This window comes from Erpetoichthys calabaricus, chromosome 15 (genome assembly GCF_900747795.2).
Source record: "Erpetoichthys calabaricus chromosome 15, fErpCal1.3, whole genome shotgun sequence".
NCBI classification, from domain to species: domain Eukaryota; kingdom Metazoa; phylum Chordata; class Cladistia; order Polypteriformes; family Polypteridae; genus Erpetoichthys; species Erpetoichthys calabaricus.
The window spans coordinates 38,001,445-38,028,656 of NC_041408.2; the positions used below are offsets into that span (position 1 = coordinate 38,001,445).

The 27,212-nt window shown below is 38.7% G+C and overlaps 1 protein-coding gene across 4 annotated transcripts in view; it reads left to right on the forward strand.

Moving 5' to 3' along the window:
* LOC114642857 (homeobox-containing protein 1) overlaps window positions 1–27,212 on the forward strand; it is a 373,283-nt gene that overhangs the window by 22,773 nt on the left and 323,298 nt on the right. For all 4 annotated transcript variants that reach the window (XM_051919335.1, XM_051919336.1, XM_051919338.1 and 1 more), the window contains exons 2-3: window positions 10,570–11,040; window positions 19,127–19,212. In XM_051919335.1, coding sequence (XP_051775295.1) covers window positions 10,571–11,040; window positions 19,127–19,212 — 556 coding nt within the window. In that variant the 5' untranslated portion in view covers window position 10,570. The remainder of the gene's footprint in view (window positions 1–10,569; window positions 11,041–19,126; window positions 19,213–27,212) is intronic.

Below are 27,212 nucleotides of genomic sequence, written 5' to 3' on the forward strand. Positions count from 1 at the left end.
GTTGGATGTGGACCATTATGTTCAAATCTGTGAATACTGTTTCTATACTACTGGATAATACTGCAAGCTAAGTTGTACTTGTTTTATTTTTTTTCAATACAGTGTAATGTACCTGGGTGCTGTGTAATAGTGTGACGACATGTTGACTTATATTCTCAACATTTCTACTTGATTCTTGCCATTTATGTCAAGATTAAAGTCGACATGTTGACTTTATTCTCGTAATTTGTCATTAAAGTAGAACATCATAAACTAAACTTCATCGTAAAATGAATATTTAATTTACTAGATTTTCTCAAACATAAGTTATGTAGCACATTAAATGCTTTGTGTTAAGTATTACCCTAGCCATGTTAAATTGGTACATGCTTCTTAAACTGACTTCTTCTTGTACTAAGGAGGTGCCGGCAGCGATCACCGCACAGAATACATTAACTTCATGATATTCCTGCTCCCTGAACGTTTAGAATACTAAAATAAATACTTGATATAATTTTCATGATGAAATGCATTAAATCATCTATTAATCATGTGGGGGCACAGTGGCGTGGAGGTTGCACTGCTTCCTCGCAGCAAGGGGGTCTCGGGTGTACCCTGCCTTGAATTTGCATGTTTTTCTGGTAGGTTTACTCAGCGTGCTTCAGTTTCCTTTCAAATTTATGTAGAATGTGGGGTTTTGTTATGCTATATTGACCCTGCTAGTGTATGTTTTGCTCGTATTCACCCTGCAATGTGCTGGCGTTCAGGATTTGCTCCTGCCTCGCACACAATGCTTGTTGGAATGGGCACAACCCTGAATGGATGGCATAATTAAACATGTATAACAAAGATTTTTTTAAAGTTCTGAACACTCCGTGGTCTAAGTTTATAACTAGTTTTAATTTCACAAAGACGTTTATCAAGGGAGCGACACTACCATGCATGTTTAATACCTGCTTTAATGCATTTCATCCTGAAAATGATATCAAGTACAGTGATCCCTCGCTATATCGCGCTTCACCTTTCGCGGCTTCACTCCATCGCGGATTTTATATGTAAGCATATTTAAATATATATCGCAGATTTTTTACTGGTTCGCGGATTTCTGCGGACAATGGATCTTTTAATTTCTGGTACATGCTTCCTCAGTTGGTTTGCCCAGTTGATTTCATACAAGGGACGCTATTGGCAGATGGCTGAGAAGCTAGATTGCTTACTTTTCTCTTTCTCTTGCGCTGACTTTCTCTGATCCTGACGTATGGGGATTGAGCAGGGGGGCTGTTCGCACACCTAGACGATACGGACGCTCGTCTAAAAATGCTGAAAGATTATCTTCACGTTGCTATCTTTTGTGCAGCTGCTTCCTGAAACGACATGCTGCACAAAAGCTCGAAGGGCACGTATTGATTTTTGACTGAAAAACAAACTCTCTCTCTCTCTCTCTCCCCCTGCTCCTGACGGAGGGGGGTGTGAGCTGCCGCCTTCAACAGCTTTGTGCCGCGGTGCTTCGCATACTTAAGCCAAACAGCCCTATTGATTTGTTTGCTAGAGATTGTTTTCTCTATCTATGTGACATTCTGTGCTCCTGACACGCACTCCTTTGAAGAGGAAGATATGTTTGCATTCTTTTAATTGTGAGACAGAACTGTCATCTCTGTCTTGTCATGGAGCACAGTTTAAACTTTTGAAAAAGAGACAAATGTTTGTTTGCAGTGTTTGAATAACGTTCCTGTCTCTCTACAACCTCCTGTGTTTCTGCGCAAATCTGTGACCCAAGCATGACAATATAAAAATAACCATATAAACATATGGTTTTTACTTCGCGGATTTTCTTATTTGGCAAGTGGCTCTGGAACGCAACCCCCGCGATGGAGGAGGGATTACTGTATATATCTTCGCATTCTAAATTTTCAGAGAGCAGGAATATAATGAAGTGAATGTATTCTGTGCGGTGATCGCTGCCGGCGCCTCCTCTTAGTGTGGAGGAAGTCAGTTTAAGAAGAATGCAGTGATTAACAACTGGGTCGGGGAACACAACACAAAACATTTAATGTGCTACATTGACTTATGACGGGGTTTGAGAAAATCTAGTAAATTACATTGATTTTAGAATGAAATTTAGTTTACGACATTCATCTTTAACTATAAAATAAACTATGAGAATAAAGTGGAAATGTCGACTTTAATCTCGACATAAACGGCGAGAATAAAGTGGAAATGTCGAAAATAAAGTCAACATGTCGACTTTATTCTTGACATATATTTTTTTTTTTCTTCCGTGTCTGTATTTTTTTTTCTTCACTGTGGCCCTAATACGATTCCGTAGGGCTATACCACAAATAGCATTATAAATGCAAGTTGCAGTTTTATTATTTATGTATATAGCTTAGCTTGCCAGAAGTCTGTATGACCATCAGTATCAAGTGACTCCGTGAGAACCCTAACTACAAAGAGGACTATTTCATTTATGTTAGGTAGAATGGCCAGAGGGGACTGGGCAGTCTCGTGGCCTGGAACCCCTACAGATTTTATTTTTTCTCCAGCTTTCTGGAGTTTTTTTTTTCTGTCCACCCTGGCCATCGGACCTTACTCCTTTTCTATGTTAACTAATGTTGCCTTATTTTAATTTCTTATTTTGTCTTTTATTTTTCTTTTCTTCATTTTGTAAAGCACTTTGAGCTACTTTTTGTATGAAAATGTGCTATATAAATAAATGTTGTTGTTGTAAGGTCCATATTAATGCAATTTGCCTAAATGATGGTTCAGTTGGTAAAGATGTCATCACCAAGTTGCACTTGTTTTATTTTATTTTTATTTGGTGAATACTGTGTAATGCAACTGGGCTTGAAGTCTTGAAGTAATACAGTAGTATTATTACTGAAGTTGTACTATTATTTATTTTATTGTTATTATTTATTATTTTAAATATTATGCAGTTTAATGATGGTAAAGTTGTTTAAAAAGTCACTTTAACATGTCAGTGGACAGATTGTTAACATTAACAGAAAGTGTAGTTGGTTTACAAAAAATATTTACTCTTTACAGTAATCCCTCGCTACTTCGCGGTTCACTTTTCGCGGATTCACGACTTCGCGGGTTTTTAAATACAAGTGAATGCCCGCCTATCGCGGAAGTTATGTTCCAGACCCATCAGCAACAGGAGAAAATCCGCGATATAGAAAGACCATATAAATAAACATTTTTATAGTTTAAGCCTTAAAATACCCATCCCACATGCTTTAAACACGTAAACTTATAAAACACACTTTGTTAACACATATGATATGTGGATGTCGGGCTAAGGATATGAGTAACATCTCACTATTATAAAACAGTTTAACTTCACGCAAGACAAGACAGTGAGACAGGAAAATTGGTGATGTACAGGCTTTTAAATTATTGACAGGCAGAGCGACAAGCAGCACAAAGCCAGCACAAAGTCCACTTCTCCTTAGCGTTCATTCAGCTCCCCACCCCCTTGACAATGCGAACTGCGCCTCCGGGGAGGGGGGTTTGAGCGAACGTGCGTTCAGCCCTCACACACGCACACACACACTCCTCCTTCTTCTGAATGCACAGAGCGACAAGCAGGCATTTTGGCAGAAGCAGCATAAAGTCCATTTCTGCTCAGCGTGAGTTCAGCTGCCCCCTTCACAAAGCGAGTGCAGACACATTGACGTCTGATCGCTGCGTGCAGTGTGCAGTGTTGGTCTGCGGTGTTTAAGAATGTAGAAAGTGTTTAAGAGCATAGGAAGTGTTTATAAGAGTGTGGGAAAGGTTAACAAGAGAGTGAGAAAGGTTTATAAGAGTGTGGGAAGGGTTTATAAAGCCTTAAAATATGTATAAATAACAAAATAAATATAGGTCACTACTTCGCGGATTTTCACCTATCGCGGGGGGCTCTGGAACATAACCCCCGCGATAGGTGAGGGATTACTGTATTCCTTTTCTAAGTCATGTTCAGTGCAATACAACTTTTGACAAGCACCTCTGGATATTTTACTAAGTCTAAATGCCTCTTTGGATGGTTGAAAATATGTTGTCAAAATTTTTGTTTAAGTTGTTTGCAAAATTTGTTCAATAAAAAGGTTCTATTTTTTGACTGCAACTGTCATGCAATGTGATTCCTTCTCTTCATTAGTGCCACCCCCTTGAAAACTATCACTTTATGGGGCCATGCAAACCTGTATTAATACTTGTGTGCACATTATAATGTTTTTTTTTTGTACAATTCTCATGACAGTGGAATAGGTTATTTTTAGCCAGTCTACTGCAGTAATTGCAGTGGAAAATGTGGTTAACATCCACTCATGCATGGGAAAAAATACCGTTGAATACTGGTATAATTTTGAAAAATACCGTGATATATAATTTTGGTCATACCACCCAGCACTAACTGCACAATTATAATTCATAGCTAAATCAGATAAAAGGCTGCCAAATTCAGTCATGAACAATGAATAAGGCTCTGTTTGTCTTTTAAACTAGCCCTACAATTGTGTCGGGATCTGTTTTAATATTTAAAATGAGTGCCTCAAATGATGTAAGTTTGCCTTAATTTTTAGAAACAGCTTTGATTTGGCCACAATGAATTAGTCCATGAGTTACGTCCTTGACCAGTATCTCTAGGTTTATGATAGAATGTATATCTGTTTGGTGATATATTTTTTTGTTTTAATTTGAATTAAATTACTGTTACAGGTTCCCCTGGTGGAGGGTCTGCTTTTATATCTCTCTAATTATGTGCCTTATTTTTGGTTTTCAAGTTATTTAGTGTTTGCATGAAGACTTTAATTTTTTAATTTATAAGATGCTCCATTAAAGGGATTCTGTGTTACAGATACAGGAGAGTAACAGGTGGGATAAAAACAGTCTGTGATTTCAGAGCACAAGGATGTGAGCTTCAGTTGTGCTCTGATTAGTCAACCAAACAGTTTTGCTGCCAATTTTTGGTATAAAACAAAAGATCCCTTCCTGTGAAGAAACCATCTCTCCTGAAAAATCCATAAATTATCCCAGTTGTTCACAAAGGCTATGCTTTTATTTGTACCCCAGGAACCTTGTGTATCGCCTTGCATAGAATCCACATTACTAACCGAGAATGCTAAAGAATGCCATGGGCCGTAGCCGCAAAAAGACGTACTGCGCAGGCGCCCCAAGAAATGAGGCGCCGCGAGAGGCGGCCGCGACCACAGAAAAAAGGAGTGAGCACAGAAAAAAGGAGTCAAACGCAGGCGACGCACACAGCGCCGCACGAAAGCCATTGCACATGAAACTAGCACACAAAAAAAAGAAGCTGCTCACGCCCCACAAATCCCACACCCACCTCCAAGCGCCCCCCAACCTACAAGCAGCGGACGGGACACACACAAAGAGGACGATTCAACAAGCCCCTGGCACACAAAAAGAAAGAAGATGCTCGCGCCCCACCAATCCCACCACCCCCTCCAAGCAACATCCCCCCCCAGACGCCGGCAAGGCACACAGCGCCGCACGAATACCATTGCACACGCAACGGGACGCACACAAAGAGGAGGATTCAACAAGCTCCTACCACACCAAAAAAAAGAAGCCGTGACCGCCACACCAAGCCCATTACAGACGAAACAGGACAGACTACGGACATGGCACACGAAACGTTCACAACAACGACGATTCAGACCCACAAACACACTAACATCAATAAGAAGTGACACCCAAAGCCCCATTTCTAAAGGAACCGTCCGCAGACACCTGCTAAACGAATGCGCCACTTAGCTGACAACACGTTCAATAATGAGTACACTATTGAGGAAAATTCATTGGGATTAATGAATGTCATTTGCAATCATTGTCATTCACTTAACTTCCCTGAAGAAACAACTGGCAATACAAGTAATGAATTTACACGTTGTTGTCAAAAGGGTCAGATTAGACTGCCTCCTTTACATTCATATCCTGAATATCTACAGAAGCTTCTAACTAACGATGTACCTGAAAGTAAAAACTTTATGAACTGCATTAGATCCTACAATAGTTCATTTGCTTTTGCATCTACTGCAATAAATATCAGGCCACCAAAAGGCAATGGCCCATACTGCTTTCGCATATGTGGACAAATATTGCATCGCATTGGAACGGTGCACCCTGAAACAAATCAACAACGCAAATATGCACAAATCTACACACAAAGCCCCATTTCTAAATGAACCGTCCGTATTAAACATACGTCATCTCAACACGTTCACACTATGCAGCATAGGTGGATCTCATTACAATAAGGCACTATTAACCGTTCAACCGCAGAAAAGGCTCCATATTAACAGTGAGTGCGATCCTCCTTATTACTTATCCATATTTCTCACGCTCAAGAACAAACAAGTCATGAATTCACGATCACAGGTACAAAACGATACGGCTCGGATAACGGGACCAAACACAATTCACACTATGCAGCATAGGTGGATCTCATTACAATGAGGCACTATTAACCGTTCAACCGCAGAAAAGGCTCCATATTAACAGTGAGTGCCCGTCCGTATTAAACATACGTCATCTCAACACCTTCACACTGCAGCATAGGTGGATCTCCTTACACTGAAGCACTATTAACCGTTCAACTGCAGAAAAGGCTCCATATTAACAGTGAGTGCGATCCTCCTTATTACTTATCCATATTTCTCACGCTGAAGAACAAACAAGTCATAAATACACGATCACAGGTACAAAACGATATGGCTCGGATAACGGGACCAAACACACGAACCCGCATGAAAAAACAAAATACACGGCGGCGCTTACAACGCGCTTCTGAACCTCCGGAAGAAAAAATGTCTCGGCTCCAAAAACGCAAAGCTCAACTAACACATTATCAGAAACGAGCGCATATGGACAGACACACTGAACGTAGATGCATACAGCACGCGTCTCAAAGTGCTGCATCGAAACAGGCACGGATTCAAAACGAAACACCTCCCGCCTCAGACATACAGAAACGGCAGCGAAGGGACAAAATAAATAAAGGTGGCTGACAACACGTTCAATAATGAGTCCACTATTCAGGAAAATTCATTGGGATTAATGAATGTCATTTGCAGTCATTGTCATTCACTTAACTTCCCTGAAGAAACAACTGGCAATACAAGTAATGAATTTACACGTTGTTATCAAAACGGTCAAATTAGACTGCCTCCTTTACATTCATATCCTGAATATCTACAGAAGCTTCTAACTAACGATGTACCTGAAAGTGAAATCTTTATGAACTGCATTAGATCCTACAAATCGATATCCACTATGAACATTAACAGTGGCACTGCACATGACATCCGTCTCGCAAAACTGTTAATTATTGATGAATGTACAATGGCATCCACTCACTTACTCAACACCATTCATAAACTTCTACAAACGTTTATGAATAATAATGTTCCCTTTGGAGGAAAGGTACTTTTATTACGAGGAGATTTTAGACAGTGCTTAGCTATTGTTCCACATTCCATGCGCTCAGCTATTGTTCAGTGCACCTTAAAATACGCAGACAATTGGCATTGCTTTCAAAAGATACAGTTAGTACAAAACATGCGATGTCCACATCCAGATCATAAAAATTGGTTATTACAACTGGGAGATGGTACACTCACCAATACAGATAGACTTCTCCCAGATATTATTACAATTCCTCAAGCCTTTATCTGCGCCGACTTAGTTACAGACAGATTTGGAACAGCAATCTCATTAGACCAAATGCCCCTTTTAACACAACGCACTATATTATGTCCAAAAAATATTAATGTGGAAAACATAAATACCCAAGTCATTGCATTACTTCCTGGAGAGACACAACTCTTTCTAAGCTCTGACAAACTTGACTCTGATCACGACAATAACCATCTTCATTGACCTTACAAGTTCTGACCTGGAATTACCTTTTACACTTAAACGGCGTGTGCAAAGAAATTTTCCAATAAACCTTTACACTGTGCCACACACTTTATTGTTTGCTTTCTATTTGCATCATCTACACCTTCACACTATTCTATATCTCATTCATACATCACGCTCTTTCTCATTCCCAACAAAGGGGTTGGCGAGCGAAGCGAGCAGGGGGCGGAGCCCCCTAGTTCAAACTAACACATGATGTACAGACAAAACTTACAAATGTCTGTACACAAAACAAATTCTGATTCATAAAACTGTGCATAAGCAAAGTTCCACACACTTTCCCTTTATAAATCCCAATCGACATGAATTTTAATAAACATGCACACGCTTACAGCTCCACAATGACTCCTCCCAGAATTTCACATATTTGATTATGTAAATCAATGTAAATAGCTGCTTCCGTTCAGTGTTTTCTTAAAAGACAATGGCAACGGCACTTGGAGAAAAAAAAAAAAAGAAATTTGGCAAATGAGAAATAAAGGTCCTGTTTAGTGAAGTGGAGGCAAGGAAAAATGTACTATTTGGTGGCTTAATTAGTGGTATAAGCAACCAAAGGAAATTAATGGAGTTGGGGAGTGTGGCAAAGGCACTGAAAATTTCAGGTTCAGAAAGTTGCATGCTGCCTGAAATAAAAAGAAGTGGTCAGACATCTAAGTCAGTATAAATAGGTGAGTGTCATACAGAAGTATAGTAGGGTTACAGAGAAGGAAAAAAGATAGGGACACAGTGAAGAAAAAAAGGTCTGTGTCTTTCAACTTTAATCTTGAAATTTCCACTTATACCTCGTAGTTTATTTTGTCATAAACTTCATCTTAAAATTAATGTTTAATTTACTAGAGTTCCCCATTGTAACTAAAGTAACACTCTAAATGCTTCGCATTCCAAGCTTTTCCCTACCCACTCGTTAATCACTACATACTTCTTGAACATGTTTTCTCTTATGCTTACTAGAGCACAGTCAGTTTGTGTAAATACTGCCATTGTTGCTGTGTAGTTGTTAGGCTGTTAACTAGGCTTAAAAATTGGAGGTGTGTGTTGCATGACTTTATCACGGTGATGGGATAAAGGTCGGAATTACACAATTCGATTCATCTGAGTATTCAGAATACTTCAAAGAACTTGAAGTGTGACTTTAATTATAATATTAATTTGATCTTCTGGTTTTGACTTGTTTTGATTTTCTGACTTCGATTCATTTCTCTTGTGTTGATTCATAAATAGTACTCTGCTTCCTGTTCTTCCAAATTATGCAACATACTTTTTGAAATTTCAGTTTCATATTTTAGGCGCTGTTTAAAATATTCATTTTCTTACTTCCTGACTTAAGCCTTCGCTTGCTTTTCTAACTTCAACTCCTGAACTTTAATTACAAACAGTTTTTGACTGCTTGTTCATGTGCAGTCATTATAGAAAAGTACCACAGAGGATGAAATTTTCTAAATGTCAAAACACTTTAGAAGCCAATATTGCACATGGACAGTGAATAAAATATTGCTGAAAATATGCTGTTTTTCATCAAGGCAATAATCCAAAGCAGATACTACATATCATTCTTGTAAATATACTAGTTGGAAGATTAAAATTGACTCTTCTTTACCATTTTTATCTCCCGCTGTAATATAAATCACTAAGTTGAAACAATGGGAAAATAAAATACACCTAACTTGTCTTGCATTGCTTTGTTTAGCAAATGTTATGCGTACTATTACCATCAGTGAGATAACAAAAGGGAATTGATTACCAGTGACGCATTCTTTCAGAGGTAATTTTAAAGCCAGCAACTCCGTATTTTCCTCATCACAATTCTATTCTGCCAAAGACAGCATTTTTGAAAAGGAAATGCACCAGTGTGGGTTTCCTATTTCAGCAAATATTTCTGGCGGCATTGTGCTTACAACAAAACTTAAAGCGTGAACTTCAGCTTATGGAGAGAGTTATGAAACATACTGTTTGTTAGAAATATATATTATTTCCCCTTACTTTGCATTATTTTGTGATAGTGATTACTATGAAAAGAATATATAAAATAATGACTGTAATGCATCATTTTATTTTCTTCACAATCGTTTTTGATATTGTTCACTTTGAAAGTTACTGTACAAATGAAAGACTGACATTAATGTTAATGTTTCCATGAAAGTTCCAATTTAAAATTTGATTTTTTTTTTTATATTTTAAAGCAGTTTGTCTCACTGGAATGTAAAAAATGATGCATGTCATATACTGTAATTTAAAAAAATGTAAATATAGGGTGGTCCAGATCTAACTATGCAATTATTGCATTGCATTAAAAGTTGCATAATTAGATCTGGACCACCCTGTAGAATTATCAATAATCCCTGTATAAGATTAAGCAGGTTTGAAAATGTTATGTTCTAAGCCACTTAATCCTAATTAAACTTCCTTGCATGTTTATTTCTTTTGATTTTTTGTTTTATTAATGGTTTTTATTTTAATGTTTTTAATTTTCTTATTTATACTAAGGTATTTTGATTCAGATCGTAGCTCTAAACATATTTTAAATGGTAATAATTCAGTATAAGAAAATACTTTTAATACATAATTATTTTATTTCCTGAACTGTTTTCTCATTTTTCTCAAAATGAAATGTCTGTTTTTATTAGGCTTCATTGTTTCTTACCATGAGTTATTATTTTTATGTTTTAGAATGTCTCATTACACTGATGAGCCACGATTTACAATTGAGCAGATTGATCTCCTGCAACGATTGCGGCGGACTGGAATGACAAAACATGAAATTCTGCATGCTTTGGATACACTTGAGAGGCTTGATCGTGAGCATGGAGACAAGTTTGGTCGCAGAGCTTTGTATGGTACTGGTGGCACAAATACAACGGTTTCTGTTAGTAATGTAACAGCTTCATCCTCGACTACCACTACTGCAACACAGACTCAATACCGTGTTCTCTCACCTTCTCCAAGCAACAGTTATGACATTTCTCCTCCCCCAAGTACTGCAACAACCATTCATAATGGAAGAGAGAGTCTGCCCGCTACCCCAAATGGCAAGCTATCACCTAACAGATACACAGTCAGTAGTGTCACTCAACGATCATTCAGCTTTGAGACCACAGAAGATGATTTAGACATTGATGACAAAGTAGAAGAACTAATGAGGTAATAGCAATAAAATCATTATATGTAGCAATTATTACCATTAGTCACAGCATGTGATATACAATGCCTTGCAGAATACTCAAGACCATTAACAGTTTTTTAATATGGCTTCATTTCAAATAATTCTTACACATCTTCTTCCAATCTGTATTTTTATACAGATTGCATGCTATAAAATATGTTCAGAATCACTTCCTTGTAGTTTTTGGCTTTGTTTTAGGGATGATTCAATCAGGTTTTTTTTTTTTAAGCTGATACCAATCACTGATTTCATGTCCCTTGATTGGTTGATTCCAATACCAATTCTGACTTTTTTTTTTCCTTTCTTTATCCTTTAAAATGTTCACAGTAAGCTCCTGGATAACCAGACACATAGAAACCTTATGTCCTATATTAAAGTGTTGACTTGGGCATTTTTATAATTAAACTATAGACCACAGATGTTAACTGTTCATTTTTTAAATGAATGATTTCTTAAATAGTACTGTACTAATAAAATATGTACAAAAATATTTATCAATAATATATACAGCATAAACATGCTTAACAAGTTTATAAGTAAAAGGCACATTTTGCTGTTAAACAAGTGTATGATTACTAAGGAGCAATTTCAAATTTGTCTTTGTCTCTTTCCAATTACCTGGCCTTCTGCATCCTATAGTAAGTTATAGTAATGCAAAGTTTGCAACTTTGTGGAATGAAATCGCATACCACAGCAAAGTGTTAATTTACAGTATTAAAATATGCCAGTCATTAATTGCTATTAACTAGTATTCTATTCATTAAATGTGTTTAGTTTTTGTAGTTCCTTTTACAGTATTGTAAAATGTATTAAATTTTAAGATAAAATATTATTTTTACTTTAAATCGGGTATTTTCCTGCCTTCACACTTCAGAAAATAATTTATTTTTTTATTTTCCTTCAGTTTTATTTTAACAATTTCAGAGCTTTTCTGGGATGACATTCATTGTGAAATACACTATATTAAATCAAATTATTTTACTCCTTTTAATATGAGAGATAATAAAAGGAAAAGTCCAGCAGTGAGTTCTGGAAGAGCCAGCTTCTAGCTAAATAGCTGACTACTACACTGGTATTGGTTGGCTACTTTTATGGGGAAAATTTATGGTAACTAGTTTCCCTTTATAATGTTAATGTTAATTTATTCAGTCCATTAATCAATCTATTTCTCCTCTGATTTTCTTGACCAATAAAATTACACACAGTCAGTACCATACTTCATACTTTGTTTTTCATAAAACAAGAAACACATGCAGAAGGTGATTTTTTGTCAAGTTTCCATCAACACATATCCAAATATCCAAGTGATGGATACGACTCCATCCATATCTCTATGTATGGGGTATATTTAAGCCAGAAATTCCAAGGGTGTATCCCACATTTCTGGCAGTTACTTATTTTATATTTTCTCCAGGTAGATTACATTGCCTTCCATGTTGCTTGAGACAAAGACACATGTAATTCAGACTTGATTAAAGTACTCTTTGCAGACTTTAATTTAAGGGTATTTGCATACATTTTGTTCAGAGCATGTAGAAATTGCAACACTTTTTATATATGGTCTCCCCATTTTAGGACACCATAATGTTTGGGACATAGCAGTGGTAAGTATATTAAAGCCAAAGACCTATTACACATGGTTTAATGTAATAATAAAGGAATATCCTGCAGTCCTTTGAAAGCAAAAATGACTTTTGTTAATTGCAGTTTTCTTTGCACTGTGTAATTAGATCATAAATAAAAATACATTATCTGTGCCAGCTCTGTGAGCGTGACTTGCAATAGTTTTTGTAGCATCATGTATTTGAATATGGTAGTAAAAAGGTATACCAAAATGAAATTTGCATTCATCCTCTGACTATAATGGACAAGGCTACAGATACCCTTTCAACAATCCATTCATTTTCTATCCTGCCTATCCAGTTTAGTGTTGTGAGTAACAGATTCTTATCTGTTATCTGTTGGAACAAGAACTTTAAAATCTAAACAAGTTTCAGAATGTGTGACTATCTCTGTACATGTGCTTGGTTCTGAACTGTTGTTCCAATCTCATATGAAAATTGTTTTGCAAATCTGCCATTTTATTAACTTTAGAACCAAGGTTATCATAGTTTTGCATTTTTATACTCGTATTTATTGAACTTCAGTGTGTGATACAACAAATGTGGGGTTTATAATCTTGTAGGGATTTTAGCATAGGGTTTATAAAGAATGGTATCATCATAAACTACCTAATGTATCTTAGCATGTGTATATTGTAAATATATTCTGACAGTTTATGTCCAGTAACTGAAAAATACTGCTTAAAACTGCTTTAAACACAGTTATATATGTGCAGTTGTCTTAGATCCAATATAATTGAGGATATTTCCATTTAAACAAACTCTTTAGAGCTGTTTTTGTAACAGCCTGCTTTTAAAGTCTTTTTTTGTCAGTGAACCACTTTAAGTTTGTAACATTTTCTATTGTAAGATTGTATATTTGCATTATTAGCTGGTTAAGTAATATTACTGAACAGTAATATTTACAGGATAAGTCAAATTAATTCAAATTTCAAATGTCAGAAACTCATGGTGCTTTAATTTTCCAACTCTGTTCCTTCTTATTTTTACGTTTGTCCCAACTTTAAAGCTTACAGTGTGAAACTAAACCTGTCAGTTATACTTGAATCCTTTATTTTAAAACTACTGCCTTTGTTTTGACTTTTTCATTTTTTCCTATGTGAGTGATCACATTATGTTTTTGCTTATGTCTGTTGAAAGATGATACAAAGAACACAGATAAAGAGTTGAGGTACCACCTTGTTAACCCCATATAATTTGACTGGTTTTATGGAAATAAGCACAAAATTTGTTGCTGAGATGTCTTTACAAACAAAACAGAACTGGGTGTAGAAAGATGGTAGGAAGGGGCAGGTCCAGGAGAATGGACACAGAAGATGACGTCCGTGATGGACGGGCCGTGAATCATCCGGGTAACTACATTCACTAGAGCACTTAAACTGCCTCCCATACGCATGTGGGTGACACAACACAATCATCCCTCACACCCCATCCACCCAAATTCAAACCCCAGACCCGTTGGTTCAGATGGCCCAAACCAAGAGGTCATGAACCCACAAAAAAGGCATAAGCGCTGGCATGCAGGGCACCCCGAATATAAAGGACTTTGAACTGGTAAGGCTGGAAGTCTAGAAACCACTGTTTGACTTGCGGGTTCGACATGTTATGCACACGTTATGGAGACAAGCGCGAACTCATGGCCTAGGAGGTAGTACCTGAGTTGGTTAATAACCCACTTGATTACCAGGCGCAATCAAGCAAGGTGCCAACGTTATGGCAATCTTTAGGTCATGAAATGCAGCCTCTGTGTTTGCATTCCATACCACCATGTTGGGGGATCGCTTTTTTGTTAGGTCCGTCAAGAGCGTCACTCTCTCAGAGAACCAGGAACAAATCGGCAGTGATACCCAACTAACCCTAAGAAGACATGGACCTGCCAATTGGGTTTTGGGAAGAGCCATTTCATAATGGCATCAAGTTTTGAATGTGTGGCTGCACTGCACTCCTGTCCATGAGGTAATTTAAATGCTTAGCTGTTCTTAGCACTTTTTGATAGCACTTTTTACGGTTTATCCACAAGCCAGCTTTACCTAAGCACTGGAGTACAGCTCCGACATGCTGTAGGTGTTCCTTCCATGTCCAGAATAGATAATGTCATCATCAAGGCATGCAACAGTTGTTGTGGGGCTGTAGCACTCTGTCCACCACACGCTGGAAGGTCACTGGAACCCCATGCAACCCAAATGGAAGGACACATTACTGCCAGTGTCCAGTAGTGAGACTGGACAAGGGATTGTAACTTTCCTCAGTCACACCAAGGCGTGACGTTGATCTCACGTTCCACTTTTGTACGTTTTGCCTCTGGGAGCCCGTACCGTTGTTCTTGGACAACTACCCCTGACTCTGTCACAATTTCACGTGCAATCAAAGAGGTCCTACCGGATCTTTCACTCACCACCTCCGGGACAGACAAGATGACTGCCTTGAGTACCTGTCGCTGTTTGGCTGTCAAATCAGAGCCAAAGTTAAGGACTGATTTACAAGCCAAGTAAGAACGGGGCTGATTGGAGTGAGTTCTTCCACGGGTTCAGCAAGTTGTCATGATATAGTAACTTTGTATAGATGTAATTTCTTCCATTATTTTAAACATTACTTTGTTAATAGGGATGTCTTACAGGTTTTCTCATTGATTTTGTCACTGCTTCACAATAGGGGTGTTTGGGCTTTCTCACTAGTTTGTCCTCACTTTTAAAGGGGGTGTTCATTACTCATTTACTTAATTTTCACCATGGCAACAACTTTGCTGGCTCCTTTAAGATGAGGCAAAAGCCTCACGTGCTCAAGCATTAAGCCAGGTCTAGTTAACCCTTTAGTTACCTTCAGTCCTTTTCCTTATGTTTTAATTAGTTCATTATCACAACTTCGTATAAGTATATACTTGTAATAATTTTAAAGATTATATATTAACAAAGAGTTCTATAGGTCAAAGGGTCTTACAATGTCAACCCCTATGCATTCAAATTGGATGTCCACAAGAGGTATGAAAACCAAGGGAGCAAGGTCCGAGGGTGGGGAGGCGGGGTGGGTAGTACTGCCACGGATAACACTCTGGGCATGAAGCACAAAGGCGGTGGACCTTCCTCATAGATCCTTGGCCAGTAAAATTTGAGCTTGATATGCTCAATCATTTTTTCAGCTCCCGGATGGGCACCTAGGAGATGAGTGCGAGTTAGCTTGTAAACTCACTGCTAGAAGGTTTTCAGGACTAGCAACAGTGACCTTATCTTATCCCCTTGTTCTGTTGCGTGTTGTTTCGAATCATCGTTGATAAAACAATGCTGCCCCAGTGGCATGGGATGTTCAGTACTTTGTCCATTTTGCAGAACAACTGCATTTTTGGCAAACTTCATACGTTGTCCATTTATCAGAACAAATGCATTTTTGGCAAAATTAAGGGAATCATTTCCCACTGTTCTCATTTTAAACAGGCCAGTGTTTTCTGAAATTGAAAGTGCAGAGTAATTAGAGAAGGTAAGTGTGGCATCAGCCGCGTCGCACTGGGTGGTCACTGTGGCGACGTTTATTTCGGCGGGGAAGCGCTTTTTCCTCGCTTCCCACAGCAGCACAGTACAAATAAGGAAAAGAGCAAAATACACTGTTCACAATCCCTTCTTCTTTGTCGTCCGCCTCCACTCCTACTCTTTTTTTGTTCCTTATTTCGCCTTATACAATTTCTTGTATTAGGAATTTGTTAGTTTTCGCGTACCCTTTGAGGTCAGAGTGCAGGGTCAGCCATTGTACAGTGCCCCTGGAGCAATGACAGATTAAGGGTCTTTCTCAAGGGCCCAGTAGAGTAGGATCTCTTTTGGCAGTGACAGGGATTCGAACCGGCAACCTTCTGGATACTAGCACAGATCCTTAGCCTCAGAGCCACCACTCCGTCCGAGCTCTTCCTCCTGACTCTGGCTCCCCGAATGGAGTTAAGCGGCTCCTTTTAAACAGACCCTAGTAGTGTTCCAGGTGGCTCATTAATTGGACCTGGAATCATTCCCAGGTGTGGTGAAAGCCCCATATAGGGCTCTGCAGCTCCCCCTGGAGCCCCCACGGAACCCATCAGGGCTGTGCCACACTCCAACTCCCAGTGTGCCCTGCAGGAATCCATGATGCCACAGCCACCCCAGAGGGCTGCCCTCTAGCGCCCCTTGGGAGGTAGTGCCCTGCCAGTGCTCTCTCCCCCGGTTCTTCCAATCAGCTGTCTTCCTGGCCAGGTAATGGCCATGGCTGCCCATCACACCACATGAATTCTTGTTTGAGCCAGCTGTGAGCATCCTGTGCAGACAGCTTGGGATGGGCTTACCCTGTTTATAACGAGGCCCACAGAATCTCCAAGATTGGATTGTGTTGTTCTGCTTTTGATTTTCAACCAATCTTGCCCCAGTATCATTGGGTAAGGTGTATTACACAGGACTGCCACCTGTATTGTGCATGTGGTACCATAATAGTTGATGACATGTGAATCGGACCTGTACTACCGAGTTTTCCCATGTTTGCAGGTTAGACTGGTCATACTGTGATTCCACTCTCACAGGAGTACATGAATGGTGAGCAGCAATGGAAGTATTGCTGCTGGACTCGATGAGTGCAGTAATTTTATGGCCATTCACTACTAACACTCCTGTTCAAGGAAGAGATAAGGAGTTAACAACAGCACAGTACCTTCCTCCTCTTGTCCTGCAATCCATTGGCTCATCAAGGTGTGGGCAGTTGAGGTTAGTGTGCCAGGCACCCTGTACTTGAAACATCAGAGGGGTGGTGTGTGCTTCTTCTTTGCCCATGCCGCAGGCTCAGTATTCTCGGGTTGGCTCTGAGTTGGTGAGCAGACTGTTCAGCATACTCAATTTGCAGGGCCGCCCTGTGCCATTCGAGGGTCTCAATGAGGGTATCCAAGTTCTTAAGGTTTTGCCACCGGACTGGCCTAGAAGGCTGCTCAGGGTCTAATTTCCACTCCCTACATACTCTTGCCAGCTGGTTCGGGGTGATGCCGTATGTCTTTAACACCTCGGCTTTAACTTGATCATAATTGGCAGCAGCCTGCTCATCAAGGGTCTTAGAAGTTTTGCCACACTTCGCCCTTCAGTAACGGTGCCTGTATGTTTGCCCACTCCTCTCGCTCCCAGCGCTGTACAGGAAAATAAGTTTCTATATCATCATCCGCATGAAGCAGTAACAATATAAAGGATGGAGCTTGTGACTGGTCATGTTGGAGAGCCACACATGCTTGATTCTGTTTCTCATGTTCCCCTACCTGGACACTTAGGGACTGGAGCTTGGCAGCTATGGTAGTGATGATGGTGTTCAGGTCTTGCTGTTTTGTCATCTCTCAGCACGACTACGCCACTGTAAAATAATACAAAGAACACCGACAAAGAGTGTTGGTAACCCTGTATACTTTAACAGGTTTTATGGAAAAATCACACAATTAGTTGTGGAGATGTCCAAAACAGAACTGAAGTAGGAAGCTGGTTTTCTGGGTGATGAGGAAAGATGTATTAATGAACTCTTTATGCTGTTTCTCTCTTAACTGCTCTGCTTTCCTGACCACTAAGAACTGTTCAATCTAGAAAACTCTGCTTACTGAATATCCGCTGCTGATTAAATTCTTACATTCTTGTCAGCTCCTACAGCTGCTTGTGCTTGATCAGCACCTTAACACTAGATGCATGTGTATGTGCCATGAAGGCCTTCTTTTTACTGCTTTAAAGTTGGCCACCACCTTTCCAACTACCGCTGCTTACTGTCCTGGCTCACTGATATTAGTCTGAATACAAATAACAAGAGCATGTACAAGTAACTTTTCCAAATGCTTCCCCAAATATTCAGCTGCTTTTGCTCCTGTACAGGTGAAAAAAAACAATAACAACATTTATTTATATAGCACATTTTCATACAAATAATGTAGCTCAAAGTGCTTTACATGATGAAGAAAAAGAGAAAAAAGACAAAGTAAGAATTAAAATAAGATAACACGAATTATCATAGAATAAGAGTAAGGTCCGATGGCCAGGGAGGACAGAAAAAACAAAAAAAAAAAACTCCACATGGCTGGAGAAAAAAAATAAAATCTGCAGGGGTTTCAGACCATGAGACTGCCCAGCCCCCTCTGGGCACACCCCAGGAAGGAAAAAGGAAATAATGTTTAAAATCCCTGCACAACTACTTAGCCACAACCAAAACAAAGAGCAAAAATTATTTTTAATTAACCCTCGCACAACAAAAAACGGAAACTCTCTGCCACATCTTTTTCATATACAAGGATGACGTTGTTTTATACATATAAAAGTAGACATGACTTCCCCATATTTTCAGTAGTAATCATTTTTTTATTGTATTTGCTTATATAAGTAAAGTGTTAAACTTAGTAAATATAACTTTTAATAACAATTACAATGAGTGTTATAAAATCAGCATATTGTATTTTCAAAATAATATCTTCACTTTTCAGAAGAGACAGCAGCATTATCAAGGAAGAAATCAAAGCATTCCTAGCCAACAGACGAATTTCACAAGCTGTGGTGGCACAAGTTACAGGTAAAGATTGAAATAATTTGATATTTTTCCAATAATTTATTCAGTCCTGTTTTTTCTATTTTTAATTTTTTGCACTCATTCTTGGCAATATTAGTGGTCCTGATGTACATGAAGCTGTCTCATTTGTCAAAACATTTCACAAAATATTTTATACTTTTTATTAAAAGGGAATATTACATTCATAAACGGTAAATGTATTTATTAGCTGAATATTGTAATTAGATTTTCACCCACATTTTTAATTTTTTTTTATTATTGATTAATATAGAAATATAAGGAATGAATTTAAAATCTACAACAATTCAATCAGCCACAATTACTGGAAATTTCATAGAATCAATCACATGCACATACACATACAAAGATAATAATGAAAGAACAATAAAAAAAAATAATTAAAATCGAATTATATTTTTGGAATGATATGTTCAATACTTTCTGGAATGGTCAGAAAATCGTTTCTGGTTTGTTTACATTTCATTTTTTTTGTTTATAAATATGAATTTAATTGATAGATAATGCAGTTCATATTTTGCAATGAGATGGGTTAAAAAAATCTTTAAATTAATTAAAAAGAACCACAAATTAAACAAAAATTACAGATTATGGAAGGTTTTCATAGTGAATAAAAAAATCACTACCGTGTCACATTAGTTTAAAAAGTGATGAAATAAAAGTAAAAAAAAAAAGTACTACTGTATCACCTTTTTTTATAAAAATAAAGAGTCTGATTAAGTCGTCAATCAGCTACAGGAAAAGGGACATAACTACAGGAGGAGTAGGTGGTGAAAACTGTAGAGGGGTAAATTTATTATATAATGCTACAAAAAAAATAAAGTATCCCATTTCCACATCATTGTAATCCCATTTCCACATCATTGTAAATAAATGTAAATTATGATGTAATAAAGGCTGATAATTTTATCATGTTAACTATTATAAATTAATAGCACTTTAATTACTTCAGTAATACAATTATGTGTGATCTTTGGATTTTGTGAGACAGTTTTGCTGTGAAGCTCGCAGTACAGAGGTGAAAAGGTCAAAATCACATGACTTAAACAGTCAGAGTAAAAAGTATTCTATTGGTTGAAGTGGCTACATCAACAAAGGACAAAGAATTGTGGGATATTGACATGCAAAGACACATGCTAATTAAAATATATTTGCATGTTGAGAACTTGAAAATAAAAATTTAATGAGCAACAGTGACTACACTGCTTATTTGAGTTTTCATTTCCGTTTTTTCAGCTCCATTGCTGTTCTGGCTGAAAATGAAATTGCAAATGATGTTATTTCACATTATGTTTAATTTTTGTAGCATTCTTATGTGTAGACTTTGAAATATAAATGGCAAAAGAGAGATTGCATTTTCATTTTGTATTTTTATTACCTCCCATATTTTAGGGTGGAGTATTCTTTTAAATTAAGGGTAGCAAAAATATTTAAGCAAATGGTTAAATTCTATTAATATACCAGTCAGCCACAACATTAAAACTAATGACTGGCGAAGTGAATCATATTGATTATCTCATTAAAATGACACCTGTAAATGGATGGGATGTGTATGACAGTCAGTTGTTAAAGGTCATGTGTTGGAAAATGAAAATTGGCAAGCATAAGGATCTGAGGGGCTTTGACAAGGGCCAAATTATGTTGGCTAGACAGCTGGGTCAGAGCATCTCCAAAATAGCAGGTTGTGTAGGATGTTCCTGTTATGCAGAGGTTAGTACCTAGCAAGAGTGATCTAAGAAAGGAGAACTGATAAACTGGCAACAGGGTACTTGGCGCCCAAGACTGAGAAACATAATTCTGGCCATGAGAGAAAGGTGTCAAAACACAGAGTGCATCATAACTTGCTGTATATGTATATGTATATGGGGCTGCAGCCTGGTCTGATGAATTACATTTTTATTTAGATCATGTGTGTGACTGGATGCATGTGCATCATTTTAAAGGGGGAACAAATGGAAGTCAGTGAAGGCAGTGTGATGCTCTGGGCAATATTCTGTTGGGAACTCTTGGGTCCTGGCATTCATGTAGATTTTACTTAGACACGTACCAACTGCCTAAAGATTGTTGCAGATTATGTACACCCCTTCAAGGCAGTGGTATTCCCTGATGGCAGTAGCCTCTTTCAGCTATAGGTCTTGTAGAGTCTATTCTTCGATGGGTCAGATCTGTTTTGACGACACGAGGGGACCTACGCAATATTAGGGAGGTGGTTTTAATGTTGTGGCTGATCTGTGTGTGCAATATTCTAAGCTTGGCATGTCCAGTATTACTTTTTAGTATTGCACTGATGCTTCTTGGCATAGAGTGTGTAAGTTAACAGCATATTGTCACATTTATCCTTTTCCACTCCTTGAGGATGACCTCCTTAAATGTCTTCAGTATTCCCCACAGGTGCTTATTAAGGTTGAGGCTGGGTGACATACTTGGACACACCAGCATGTTAACTTTTTTCTTCCTTATGAATGCAGCATTGGCCTTGGAGGAATGTTTAGGGTCATTGTCCTATTGAAAAATTGCCCTTTGTAGAGAGAAGGTGACATCTTTTGTCAACTTTCTTCTTCCTTATGAATGCAGCAGTGGCCTTTGAAGAGTATTTGGGGTCATTGTCATGTTGCAAAATTGCCTTGTGTGGAGAGAAGGTGAAGCACAGTTCTGCCACATCATCAGCATGCATACATCCCCATATAAGAACTCTTCAAAACCTGGCAGGATCTAATTAATAATATTTTAGAATAAACTCTTAAAGCTCTGAGGAAGTAGATTCGCTCCCTGTTTCTTTTTCTTCTCCATTTATCTGTATCCGCCTATTAAACTCTTCAATTTATTTATTTTTACTAGCTTTAAGTTTTAGTCCGTTGGCCATGCTCTCTTTCTCAGGGGTGGGGGTGGATTTGTATTCAGTCCTTCTTTTTTTTTTTTTTTTTTTTGTAAAAATTGACCGACAGTCAGTCCCCGGGTTATGTACGAGATAGGGACTGTAGGTTTGTACTTAAGTTGAATTTGTATGTAAGTCGGAACAGGTACATTATTTTAACAAATACGAAGGTTGTCTGGGTTCCGCACGGAATTTTATCGTTTGTCGAGTGTCAGCCTGTCGAAACCTGTTCTGCTGTGTAGAGGGATTATTCAAGTGGTTGCATGTTTTTGTTCAGATGTTTTGCTCCCTCTCTTCCTTCAGAATGAACATGAGAAGCAAACGAACTGAGAGTGCGCAGCCAGCGCTAGCGGCGAAGCTCCCGACTCTGTGCATGCGTGACTTTTGAGTGATGATTTTTTACGACTTTTCTGATGGTTTAATCCGCTCGGTGGAACGTACCATGTTTGCCATCTTTTTCAACATCGATGGCATTGTCGCGTCAATTCCGCTGATGGAGAGGAAAACTGTGACCTCTGAGTGGTACACCACTCAGTGCCTGCCTGACGTTTTTTCTGCGATGGCTAGAGGCCGGTCCAAGAACTTGCGAAGGCACTTTTTGCATCATGACAATGCGCCAGCCCACACGGCTAATGCGACGAAGCATTTCATTGAAGACAGTGGTGTCAACGTTTTGAACCCGCCACCCTACTCGCCTGATCTTGCACCATGTGACTTTTGGCTCTTCCCGAAGGTGACAGAACCCCTGTGAGGCCACAAGTTCATAAACTCGAGAGGAACTGATTGCAGCTGTCAAAGAACAGCTGGACAACCTCCTAAAGACCGCCTTTCACGAGTGTTTTACGGCGTGGGTCAGAAGAGCCCAAAAGTGCATTGATGTTGGCAGTGAATACTTGGAAAAAGTTTAAAAAGGATCGAAGTACATGAGAAAAATAGAAAAAAAAATCCTTGGCTACATATTTCGAGTTATTCCGCGTGGAACCCAGACAACCCTCGTACCATTGTTGAACGACTGTAACCAAGTGCTGTGCCAATGAATGATGGAGTTTCTTTCACCTCTTTCTGACCTTTTTATTATTTCTACTTTATTTTCCATGGTGATGGTTTTTCTCTTCTTTACTATATCACTAGCACTTGCATCAGATTTGTGTTTCAGAGATATTGTTGAAGGGTGAAGACAAAAGGTTAAGATGAGCTGTTCTGCACAGCACTGTACAGCTATCACAGCAGGAAGGCACCAGTAGTCAACACGTCTGATGTATAGGGTAGTCCAGATCTTATTATGCAATTTTCATTACGCTATAACTTATTCAGTTTATTACATAGAAAATCACCCGAAAAATCCCGGACCATTGAGAAGTGTGCGAACTGACGACATGAAGAATCATCTTTGCGCCGAACTGGAATCATGCCTGCATAAATTAAAGTCATCCAGACGATCTGGATCTGCATAATTAGATCAGGCCCAACCTGTACTGACAAGAGACAACTTCCTGCTATGTACGTAACAGTACAAGCAGGCTTGCTATTGAGAATGAATGGGGGCAGCGAGGGGCGGTTCATCACCAGCCCATCTGACAGTCACCTCCACTACAGTATGCTGCCTGCAGCGTATGCAACACCACCGCCCCCATTCAACACGCAGCCATCCAAGGCATACTACAATGCTACCCCCCGCCACCCCGTTCAGCCACAACCGGATCACCGCTTGCAGCATTACCAGCCGCGCACCTAGAATGAACAGGGCAGCCGTGTGTGGTGGGCGGGCAGTGAGACTGCTTGCCGCCGGAAGCCACCGGAGGTCCACTACACTACGCGAGCAGCGAAATCGCCCCCCTCCACCCTCCGTCCAGCCACCGCTTGCAGCGTCCACAGGCTGGAGATGACAGAGTGGCAGTTACTGAGGCGCATGCGTCGCAGCTGCGGCCCTATTCGTATGTCGTAGGTCGAATGTCCGTAACCTGGGGACTACCTGTATTTGTATGGAATGATTACAGTAAAATCAATAAAATTAAATAAATAATTTTAAAAAAAGTTTACATCAAAACGATAGACTGTCCATGAAGTCTCAATTGCATCAAAGCCTGTGGAAGTCTCCAGCTTGTCTAAATGGGGTTGATTGGATTTTGGATGTGGTTTAGTGAAAACCTGACATTATATTTCATTGCCGAAAATCCCGAAATTTAGGTATTATATCATTTTCAAATTTTGTTTTTTGGGTACTTTTCTTTCCAGTACTGCTATACCATGCAATGTACATTTCAGTCAAAGTAAAAATTGTACAGTTATCTGAGTTACTTTTTATTTAGGTTAGGCTTTTAATTAGCTGAAACTGTAATGACATACAGTAATGATTTGTAGTCTTTATTAAATTTTGTTGCTTTTCAAGATAGAATTTCAATAAGTATGCATCATGTTTGGTGTTTTGAATCTGAAGGAATCTAAAAATAATGTTGGTTTTTCATTTTTTTCATATTTTTTTAATTATGAGTACGACCAGTTTTTGAGTACTGGTATCCGCTACTGTTAAAGCAAACTATCCCAGAACCAACCAGGTATACGCAACGTGAGTTATCTCCGGAAAGACCATATAAAAGGTATCTGAGTTTTGGATAAAGACAGTATTGATCTAGATATCTAATTTTTCTTAAAAGACTTGCCAGTATTCAAATTGCTTTATTTCTTTAGACCTTTGATTTTTGCCTTGTGTTTTGAACTTAATGATCAATCAGATTGCATTTTTTGGTAACGAACTGGCACAAACTCTTGACTACGTTCTGATCATCTGGTCCTTTTCATGAGAACTACACTGCCTTAATTAAATACACTATTTACAATGAAACTAAAATAGTGATTAACTAAAAAAATATATAATAACTGTTTTATGTACCATTTTATGCATTTTACACAAAACTACTTGTTTAACTGCTTACAAACCTTTTCCATTGGGTTAGATTTGCGCATCTCAAAACAAAAGCTCTCGTAGTTCAGATCCAACTAGTTTTGAAATGCTGCCTTTTAATAGACAGCCATTCAGTTAAGTTTGCTCCCATTGCTCAAAAAAGAAAACTGAATTGTGTTATTTCAAAAATATATCATCAGCTTGCCAGTGATATCATCAAATGCACATGTGCATTTGTCCTCTTGTAACAGATTCATTGTGTGTGTAATGTGCAATAAAGCAACATGAACTGAGCCTTTGTATGCATATGTTTTGTTTTAATACAGTACAGTATCTCACAAAAGTCAGTACACCCCTCACATTTTTGTAAATATACAGCTTGTATAACAGTGTAAATTTGCTGTCCCTTCAAAATAATTCAACACACAGCCATTAATGTCTAAACCACTGGCAACAAAAGTGAGTACATCCCTAAGTGAAAAATGTCCATATTGTGCCCAATTAGCCATTTTCTCTCCCCGGTGTCATGTGACTCGTTAGTGCTACAAGGTCTCAGTTGTGAATGGGGAGCAGGTGTATTAAATTTGGTGAGAGACGTATGAGTGCTGCCAGCATTGCTGCAGAGGTGGGGGGTCAGCCTGTCAGTGCTCAGACCATACGCCGCACACTGCATCAAATTGGTCTGCATGGCTGTCTTCCCAGAAGGAAGCCTCTTCTAAAGATGATGCACAAGAAAGCCCGCAAACAGTTTGCTGATGACAAGCAGACTAAGGACATGGATTACTGGAACCATGTCCTGTGGTCTGATGAGACCAAGATAAACTTATTTGGTTCAGATGGTGTAAAGCGTGTGTGGCAGCAACCAGGTGAGGAGTACAAAGACAAGTGTGTCTTGCCTACAGTCAAGCATGGTGGTGAGAGTGTCATGGTTTGGGGCTGCATGAATGCTGCCGGCACTGGGGAGCTACAGTTCATTGAGGGAACCATGAATGCCAACATGTACTGTGACATACTGAAGCAGAGCATGATCCCCTCCCTTCGTAACTGGGCCGCAGGGCAGTATTCCAACATAACGACCCCAAACACGCCTCCAAGATGACCATCTGCCTTGCTAAAGAAACTGAGGGTAAAGGTTATGGACTGGCCAAGCATGTTTCCAGACCTAAACCCTATTGAGCATCTGTGGGGCAGCCTCAAATGGAAGGTGGAGGAGTGCAAGGTGTCTAACATCCACCAGCTCCATGATGTCGTCATGGAGGAGTGGAAGAGGATTCCAGTGGCAACCTGTGAATCTCTAGTGAACTCCATGCCCAAGAGAGTTAAGGCAGTGCTGGAAAATAATGGTGGGCACACAGAATATTAACACTTTGGGCACAATTTGGACATTTTTCACTTAGGGGTGTGCTCACTTTTGTTGCCAGAGGTTTAGACATTAATGGCTGTGTGTTGAATTATTTTGAGGGGACAGCAAATTTACACTGTTATACAAGCTGTACACTGACTACTTTACATTGTATCAAAGTGTCATATCTTCAGTGTTGTCCCATGAAAAGATGTAATAAAATATTTACAAAAATGTGAGGGGTGTACCCACGTTTGTGAGATACTGTACATATGTTTTGTTTTAATTAAGGTGTTCAGTCTTGTAGGGCTAATGTTTCTGCTTCTTAGTGCGTAGGTTCAGGTTTGAGTTTGATTCTTAGCCTAGTCAGGATCTATATGAAGTTTCTACCTTCTACCCATGTCTGCATGGATTGACTGGTATAATTGAGCGTGTTTGTAACTCTGAAAGTTTTTCCCTTTTTATGAAAATCTATCGTTAATCACTCTTATTTAACAAACTATGTTTATTCCTGCCTGTGCTGTATAATAATTTATATCCATCCAATATCCAACTTGTGATGTGTTTAGAATGTTAAGTGTATTTTAGAGTTTTCATATGTAATTCTATTATAAAGACTTAGTTCTCAGTTTCACATCTTTTATTAACCATTACATACTTTGTGTTAATGTACATTACAAGTAATAACATTAAAAATTAACAAAAATGCTTTACCAAATTATATGCATTAGTTTTTACTTAAAGTTCTTATTACAAGTTTTCTTCTACAGAAACTTAAAATGTATCGAAAACTCATTACTTGATTTTGTGAACAACATAATAACAGGTGCCTATCCCACTCTATGCTGAGCATAAGGCAGGAAACA